General features: G+C 39.4%; 1 protein-coding gene across 1 annotated transcript in view; it reads right to left on the bottom strand.

The window, feature by feature from the left end:
* Positions 1-9384, bottom strand: part of LOC135101419 (double-stranded RNA-specific editase 1-like) — a 28550-nt gene extending 19166 nt beyond the window's left edge. Inside the window, 4 exon segments of the mRNA XM_064005356.1 lie at positions 114-259; positions 386-535; positions 3159-3317; positions 8734-9384. Coding sequence (XP_063861426.1) covers positions 114-259; positions 386-535; positions 3159-3317; positions 8734-8863 — 585 coding nt within the window. The 5' untranslated portion in view covers positions 8864-9384.
* Positions 9385-10217: the final 833 nt, after the last annotated feature.

Below are 10217 nucleotides of genomic sequence, written 5' to 3'. Positions count from 1 at the left end.
TTCATTTAAGATCACCAAATGTTTGATATAATGATACCTTACAAAAAAAAGTGTACAAAAAGAATATTGTTTGTTATTTTGTCCTTGTGCTTTAGCAGAGTATCAAATCCTACCTCTACAGATACAGTAAAGACTGGAGCATGGGATGGCCCGTCCATGGCCAGGGTTTTGTACACCAAGCCAGGTCGTAGCTCATTCAGCGTACTGATGGGGTTCTTTGGTTGAGGTGGTCCAGTTTTTCGTCGTTTAGCTGCCATTTCTGACAAGCATGATGAAATAATTATCAAGGAGGTGATGTATTTTGCAAGGATATCTTTTTAATTTGATAACCATTTAATTAATCACATAAAACACCTCTCTTTATCATGTATGTTTAATAACCCACCAATTTGATCTGCACCCATTTCAACGTCATGGGAAGAGCTACGCTTGAGGGAGTGTGTCTGGCCACTTTCTCCATTCTCTTCTTTGGACATCCCACCAGCACTCCCCTCCCGCGTACCAAGGCCATTCTGCCGTCCAATTTCTCCATTTCCTGAAAATAAAGAAGGAATAAGCAAATATTGCTTTAAAACATTAATGGCAATTTTTTTAAACCTCTCTTGCATTTTTTACTTTTATGCATTGATCTTTTCATGTGGTGACTCCCATCCATCAGTTTTGACATGTCTATCATGATCCAAACAAATGGCTTTGATGGAATGTTGGAATGTACATATCATGAACAAGGGGACTCAAATGCAGTCAATAGAGCATCCAGTACATCTATGTAATAATGGAAGGCTAAAAGATTACATTAATATACAAAAATAGATAAATACAAGAGAGAGAGAGAGAGAGAGAGAGAGAGAGAGAGAGAGAGAGAGAGAGAGAGAGAGAGAGAGAGAGAGAGAGAGAGAGAGAGAGAGAGAGAGAGAGAGAGAGAGAGAGAGAGAAGCATACAGGGATTTAATGTGAGGATGGAAGCAAGCGGAGATTTTGTTACCCCTTTGAACTTTTCCATAGAATGGTGTTGCAAGCTGAAACCATTATCATTACACAAAGTTCTACCTGTCATAGTTTTGTTAGTACAGTAGGGTAAGCGACAATGTTATAACATATAACTGAAATAACGCACTAAAATTTTGATAAATAATTAATTGGAATGATGAAACTGATGGCATAACAAACTCGCCACTCACGCAAGCACTGGAATTTAGATAAAAATTTAATTGGAATAACAAACCAAAACTGCCAAGATGAACTTGCCGTTCATGCAAGCATTGGAATTTAAATAAAAATTTCATTGGAATAATGAGCCAAAACTGGCAAGACAAACTTGCCAATCATGCGAGCACTGAAATTTTTATAAAACTTTAATCGGAATAACAAACTAAAACTCCCTCCCTATTATTATAATAAACCTCCCTCCCTGTCACCTCCCCTCCCCCTTATCTGTCAGAGATAAGGGACAAGGGAGTGATGCCTCACTCTCTCTCTTCCCCTCATTCCTTTTATGTCATTTTTGCCTCATCCTTTCTCACTCTCTCTATATATATACTATAATTCCATTTCCATTCTCATACTATAATTCCATTTCCATTCCTAATCAGTCTCATTCTATTTAGGAGTCTTTAAGATTGTTTTTACTTTCACTGAGAGAGAGAGAGAGAGCTCTAACTTAGGTGGAATTTATTGTATGTATAAACATGATGGTGACAGTATGTGGATGTGACCTATACTTGTCAAAGCATATGAAACTCAGGGATGGTAAGAATTTAGGACTAGGCATGAAACTCAGGAGGATACTGTATATATTGGTTGTGTTATTTCAAATTTAGTAGAGTAAATGTGCTTGTTTTGATGTTTTTTTTTTTAAACTGGAAATTTTTTATATTATTATCTGGTTCCCTGGAACCAGTTAATTTTATCACGTAGGTTCTTCAGTGGCCATAACACACATTTGCCATATCGAACACTCATGTTTGTTGTCACATACCCTAATGTACCTACATACATACATATATTCATAATATGAGGGATGCAATATAGGAATAATATATTGTGTGTTAAAGTCACTGTCATTAACAATAGACTACATAAAAAGTAAATAAATAAATAGATAAATAAATAAATAAATAAATAAATAAATGAATAAACACACACACACACACACACACACACACACATATATATATATATATATATATATATATATATATATATATATATATATATATATATATATATATATATATATATATATATATATATATATATATATAAAAATATAAAACTACAATATTAATTAATTAACAAATAAAAAACTACTATCATAATTCCTCCCCATAATTTTAATCCCATGTTTAGTTACTACATGTACATTTGACACTTGCTCTAAGGAGCTCTCACAAGGTAATGGACATGATGGGGTTCCACAAGGTAACAGGTGACATTTATGCCATGGTTATATAAAACTTATGCTTAATGACTGTTGATCACAATAAACAGAAATCATACTGTAAAAGGGCACTTTGGCACCTCTGCATCATTTCTTTCCACTGCCTCTTGTGACACACAAGAAATAAGGAAATATTGGTAAGGGAATAAGGATGTGGCACATTAAATGCTTGATACCTTGATGCTACAATTTCCTTAACCACTCAGGCTGACTGAAGTACAAAATAGTATAGGCAAGTATGTCAGGCTGTGGGATCACCACATACCTAAAATAAAATACAAATATGAAAACACAAAACTAATAATATATATATATATATATATATATATATATATATATATATATATATATATATATATATATATATATATATATATATATATATATATATATATATATATATATATATATATATATATATATATATATATAGACACACACACACACAAACACATGAATGCATAATGTCGTACACACACACACACACACACACACACACACACACACACACACACACACACACACACACACACACACATGAATGCATAATGTCGTAAGTTAAAATAGAAGTCCCAATAAAAGTAAAGTACATTTTCCAATTTTAGTATCTATTCTAAGCCACATGAAAATAGTATCCCACTCTACCAAAACCTTCAATCCCACTAAATAAATTACCGACTACAATGTAGTCCCAGACAACCACTACTATAAAATATACTTGAATCAGGGAGCAGCTTCTGTGTACTTGAATCACAGTCTGCCTTTTGCACACTTGAATCAGGGCCTGTCTTTTGCTTCTTTCTGCGAGTCCGCTTTTTTGATAGTTGGTATATGAGTTTCAATGCCCTCATGTCATCTCCCACATGAAAATTCTCTGCTGGAAATATGAGAAAAGAATTGGGGATATGCAGCACCAAGATATGTTAGAAGAAAGCATTAATTCAATTTAGTTTGGGTCAATGTAATATCTCAGTGTACTTTTGTCTACTGTCCAACTCTTACTAACAGCAGCAATGATGGTGGTGGCGGTGGAGATGGCAACTGTTGAAGGTGATGCACTCACCACTTCCAACCACTGCCTAACTCTAATTACTGTTATTGCTATGATCATAATTTATCTTTTTTTTTTTTCATCTTTCTTGATTTTTGTCTTGAGAAATATGCATGCATCTTAATGACCAAGGAGTTATGTGATTCATATGGGCTCAGTGTTAACATAAAGGCAAGGGTTGCATATGCTATATGGGCTATATGCAGCCCCAATGGCAAGTTTCTGATAGTTTAAATGTGGGAATACCCTCAACTGTTTTTACCATGAAGAGCTCTACTGTAGAAGCTGCAAGGTATGATGATAAAGCAAAAGTTTCCAAGGCTGGTGTTATCTGTTGTGACCTGTGAGCCAATAAGTGTAATATTTTCTTCATTTCTAGCAGACAATGATTTCTAGGATAAATTTTTCTCTTAATAGGTTTTGATTTGCAATGAATTGATTTATCTACTAGGTGTTATTATTTACTTTATTTTCTTAATCTATTTTTAAAAAAAAAATTGTAGGAGGGAGGGGAACAGGATCTATTTTAAAAATTTGTAGGAGGGAGAGGGACAGAAAAACTCCAAGAGATTTCTTGCTTTGAGGTGGGTTTTCAATACCTCATCTGTCATTACTACGTCTTCCAAGCAAGAGATCTCCGATACCTCAGACTATACTCTTGTTATTCTTGGAAGAATGTTTAGGTGTTGGCTGAGAATCTGTTAACTACTCAGCCACAATTTCTCTTTAATATATCAGTTCATTTTACTTTTTATTGAAATTCAAGTATTAAGTATGGATCATTTAGCTCATCAAACCATGCAGTGCTACGAGTGGTTCTGGTTTTAAGATAATAAATAGTATGGATTTTACATAAATATCACAACACTGACAACATAGCTTTGCAGCATTGTCATTTAGGTCAAGCACCCAGGGTGCTTACCAGTAGGGTCAGGTGACTCAGGTCAGAGAGGGATAGCTCAGTCTCTACAGGGACACTCCCATGATGTATGCAACTTCCATGTGCTTACATGTTCTTCACAGCAGGGAGAAATAACTTATTTACAACAATAATAAGTATTTTTAGAAGAGAAGGGCCAACAGAAATCCTATCATTGCATCCTCCACAGCAATATCTCAGTCAAAAGCACTAATGTGAGTGAGATAGTGCAAGGAATCTGCTCTGCCCCTAATTGAGATTATGCGAAACAATTACCAAGATCAAATAAATTATAGAAAAATTATTCACACAATATCATAAACACAGAGAGAGAGAGAGAGAGAGAGAGAGAGAGAGAGAGAGAGAGAGAGAGAGAGAGAGAGAGAGAGAGAGAGAGAGAGAGAGAGAGAGAGAGAGAGAGAGAGAGAGAGAAAATGCAATATCACACCCATGGAGAATTGGGGTCCTGGGCTGGCTGGGCCATGACTCTTGGGTAATTGGGACCCTAAGCTGGCTAGGCATGCGGCTAGTGGAGAATTAGGGTCCCAGGCTGACTGGGGAGTATGAGTTGCCAGTTATGCGTTTCTGTCACAGTGTTACCACAATGAGTGAGGATGCTGTCACACTGGGTGAAAGAGGCTACCAGCTAATGCAGCTATACACACCCTCTTTTTTTCATCTATTTATTTACTTATTTATTTCATGTATTCATTTTATTCTGACTCAGACATTCCCACCACAATCCCTCCCACATTATTACCTTCTCTTCCACTTACTATCATGCACTCATCCACACTCCTAAACATACTATCTTTATTTAAGTCACAAGTGTGTGCTACTAAACCAGTTGATAACACACACACACACACACACACACACACACACACACACACACACACACACACACACACACACACACACACACACACACAGGGGATGAGAGAGAGAGAGAGAGAGAGAGAGAGAGAGAGAGAGAGAGAGAGAGAGAGAGAGAGAGAGAGAGAGAGAGAGAGAGAGAGAGAGAGAGAGAGAGAGAGAGAGAGAGAGAGAGAGAGAGAGAGAGAGAGAGAGAGAGAGAATGGTATGAATTTTTAAATAAAACACACACACACACACACACACACACACACACACACACACACACACACACACACACACACACACACACACACACACAAAGATGCCCATCTCACAATGTAAAAGTGATCATATCTCTTGCCTGGAGAGAGAGAGAGAGAGAGAGAGAGAGAGAGAGAGAGAGAGAGAGAGAGAGAGAGAGAGAGAGAGAGAGAGAGAGAGAGAGAGAGAGAGAGAGAGAGAGAGAGAGAGAGAGAGAGAGAGAGAGAGAGAGAGAGAGAGAGAGAGAGAGAGAGAGAGAGAGAGAGAGAGAGAGAGAGAGAGAGAGAGAGAGAGAGAGAGAGAGAGAGAGAGAGAGAGAGAGAGAGAGAGAGAGAGAGAGAGAGAGAGAGAGAGAGAGAGAGAGAGAGAGAGAGAGAGAGAGAGAGAGAGAGAGAGAGAGAGAGAGAGAGAGAGAGAGAGAGAGAGAGAGAGAGAGAGAGAGAGAGTAGCTGCATTAGCTGGTAGCCTCTCCTGCCCTGTGTGGTAGTATCCTTACTCAGTCAATGTGGTAACATTGCAACTGAAGTGCATAACTGGCAATTCATACTAGCAGACTGAAGGCCCAGCTGGCCTGGGACCCAAACTCTCCATGAGCCATGGGTCCACTCCTCCCAGGAGGCCAATTCTCCACAAGCTGCAAGGCCAGCCAGCCTTGGACTCCAATTATCCACAAGCTGTGAGCCCAACCAGCCTGGGACCCCAGTTCTCCACGACTTGTGAGCCCAGGCAGCTTGGGACCTCAATTCTCCACAAGCTGCAAGTCCAGCCAGCCTGGAATCCCAATTCTCTATGATCTATAAGCTCAGCCAGCCTGGGACCCCAATTATCCATAATCTGTGAGCTCAGCCAGCCTGGGACCCTAATTCTCCATGATCTGTGAGCCCAGCCAGCCTGACACCCAAATTCTCCATGATCTGTGAGCCCAGCCAGCCTGGGACCCCGATTCTCCATGATCTGTGAGCCCAGCCAGCCTGGAACCCCAATTCTCCATGAGCTGCAAGCCCAGCCAGCTTGGGACCCCAATTCTCCATGATCTGTGAGCCCAGCCAGCCTGGGACCCAAATTCTTCATGATCTGTGAGCCCAGCCAGCCTGGGACCCAAATTCTCCATGATCTGAGCCCAGCCAGCCTGGGACCCCAATTCTCCATGATCTGTGAGCCCAGCCAGCCTGGGACCCAAATTCTTCATGATCTGTGAGCCCAGCCAGCCTGGGACCCAAATTCTCCATGATCTGAGCCCAGCCAGCCTGGGACCCAAATTCTCCATGATCTGAGCCCAGCCAGCCTGGGACCCAAATTCTCCATGATCTGAGCCCAGCCAGCCTGGGACCCCAATTCTCCATGAGCTGCAAACCCAGCCAGCCTGGAGCCCCCATTCATTAAAATTTTACTTTATACCAATCCTTCCTTAAACCGGTGATTTTACTTTTTCTGGGTTGTTTTTACATGATCCACACAAATTTTAAGCTCATTTCCATTGGAAATTCTTATTTTTTTAACCTATCCTAACCAAACCTAATCTAACCTATTAGCCTAACTTCGAAATAGCTTGAAAACTACTTGCTTGCAATGGAAAGACTATAGAAGATACATGTCTTAGAAAAGTCTCAATTACCATAAAAACAGGGTATTTTTATATAAGTGCACCCATTTCATGACAAAAAAAAATAAATAAATAAAATAAAATAAAAATAAAATAAATAAATAAATAAATAAATAAATAAATAAATAAATAAAAATAAAATAGATAAATAAATAAAAAAAAATTGTTTTCAGTTAAGTACTTGGGTCACATATAACACAGAGGTGTATATCTCTACTGCCGCAAATTGTTCATTCCTGAGATATTAATTTTTATCAAGTTTATTGTTTTCTCCATGTACTCAGGTTACCACACACCATGATGGTCTGCAAGCAGTGTCGGGAGGAAGGGGAGTGAAGGATGGGAGAAGGGTGGGGTAGAGGAGGGCATTTCATTAGCACGTGTGAAATGATGCCTCGGCCAATCAAAAAAATATTTTAAAAAATCATCCAATAGGTGGGCTGCAAGGTTAGATGGAGGAGACACATAAAAAACAGCGATTCTGTATATAAACAGGATAATAATGCAGCATAAAAAGAGAACAGAGAAAATTCTGCAAGGTGGGAGGGAAGAACTTGGAAGATAGCTTTGCGTGTGATTACTTCAAGGTGATAAAAAAAATCACAGCAATAACAAACCTTACCCAACTCCAGATCTTCCCACTGAGGACTCCAGTGATGAGGAAGTACCAGACGACAAATAAGATAGGATAGAGTAGGGTAGACTAGGTTTAGTTAGTTAGATTAGGTTAGGTTAGATTAGATTAAGTTAGGTTTAGTTGGGTTAGGTTTGGTTAAGCTTTGTTTTTTTTTTCAGTGTCATGAGTGGAAATGAAACTACACTTTTGTTATTTATTTATTTATTTTTTTATGAATCTCTGCTTGTTTTCTGTCGCAAATCTGTGGTTTATGTGCATGGAAAAACAACAACCATTGATTTGTGGCAGAAACAGATACTAGATTCATTCAAAGCACATCAAAATCTACCAGAAAACTAGTTTCATCCAAAAATGTTAAATGGGTGCACTTGTATATATATATATATATATATATATATATATATATATATATATATATATATATATATATATATATACACCAAAAAACAGAGGTGACGGGGTATTATCTTCAATAATAACACCCAATTTTCCATGAGTGCCCATTAAAAATTATGATGAACTTCATTCAGAACACAAAGAAATCTATCACAGTATAAGTAGCATCATCTTGGAAATTCGAGGGATACTACAAACCGAAAATTTACCACTCCTACGATCACTAAGTAACAATGCAGCGACTCCTCGCACCTTATTAATGTAACTTGCAACAAAGTCAACATTCCCCATACAAAAGCCTGCATCACTAGAAAGATAACCTTACATACTACAAGTGGCGCAAGTTTTGTTTCAATACGCGTAGTGGACATTGTGTAAAGTTCATAACAAACCTGAGAGCGGGGGCGAGCCTCCTCCCACACACCCAGCCCTCCTCGATGCGAGGCCCCGAGTACACCTTACTAAACGCTTTACATTGCCACCACAGATACGACAGAGGTCTAGCATAGAACCCTGCACAACTATATAACACTGTAGGTTAGAAATGTGCGGGTAGGCGGCCACTTACCTGTCTGTGGAGGCTGTGGCGGCGGCATCATCTCCAGCATACCCTTAATATCAAAATCCTCATCTCCTCCTTCTCCTTCACCTTCAGGGTTGTAATCCTCGTCCTTTACACTCTTCGCATAGGCCAACATTTTACTGGTTGTTCTATATACACATTCACCAAGGGATTACGCCGTGTGTGTCAGTGACGTGAGGGTGTATTATACCTGCACGCTGGCAATGGCGGTGCCTCCCGGTGTAAACACTGGTATTGGGGAGCTGCGGCGCAGGCGTCCCGCTCCGCCGCCAGATGTCGCTCCTGGAGCAAACCCCTCCACTCCACTCCACAATGAAACAATCCATAGGCGAGAAATTCCCTTCACACATTCTCGTTCCTGCAGATTTCTTTTTTATTGATGATCCTGCAAGCCCCTTTAAGACTGTCGCTCCCGCAAAGTCTTATATTCCCCATGAAGAAACTAAACTTTCACAGATTGTCGCTCCCGCAAACTTGTTATCGTCGCTCCCATAAACCCCCTAGTTACTGTCGCTCCTGCAAATCCTTCTATTCCACATGAAGAAACTAAACTTCCTTCACAGATGTTGCTCCCACAAATTTTTCTATTCCACATGAAACAACTGAACTCCCTTCACAGACTGTCGCTCATGCAAACCTTTATATTCCACATGAAGGAACTAAACGCCCTTCACAAACTGTTGCTCCTGCAAACCTTTCTATTTCACACGAACGAACTAAACTCCCTACACAGATTGTCGCTCCCGCATATACTTCTATTCCACATTAGAACTCTGTCAGTGAAGCGGCCGTCACAGATACATCACTGAAACATCAAACCACTTATACACTTGTGCTGTGTATTTGAGCTTAAGTTTGGGGTTTATAAGATTCGATTTTAGTTCCGGGAAATATTAACTGTGCGTGAAGCGACAATATCATATATATCAGCCATATCTCCGCTCACTAAATGTCTCCTGATTACTCACTTGATGCTAAGATGTCAAAACTTAGACGTATTTAATGAAATACCACTACGGTACTGAAAACACTGCATTGCCTTCTTCATCTTAATGCCTAGTAGCGTCGCCCACTCTTAATTAAGTATATTGTATGCTGTTGACATTATAACCTATCCTCTGCACACTGCACTGCCGCACTCAGGCAAACTTGCGACAGTCATCCTCGCTTCCCAACTTCCAAAATTAAATAACACCACCATATAAAACTGTCACACAAAACTCCATTCACGTACCGCTGCACCAAAGTCACACACGTACTCGCACTTTACAAACCACACGCCTGCCAGATACATACATCACGTCACAGTCACAGAACAGGAAGTTATATAATAGAGTTAAAAAATTTATTTGCACGATATACGCATCTTGATGGAAGGGGACGTTTACTCCAGTCAGACACACACAGACACAACGCTTGTATCGATATCATTACACAGTTGTTCATCACGCCACACCACGGCCAAACAT

The sequence above is a fragment of the Scylla paramamosain genome, chromosome 6 (assembly GCF_035594125.1).
Source record: "Scylla paramamosain isolate STU-SP2022 chromosome 6, ASM3559412v1, whole genome shotgun sequence".
NCBI lineage: Eukaryota > Metazoa > Arthropoda > Malacostraca > Decapoda > Portunidae > Scylla > Scylla paramamosain.
Note: the sequence above shows the minus strand (reverse complement) of the source record. Positions and strands in the feature narration are given on the sequence as shown.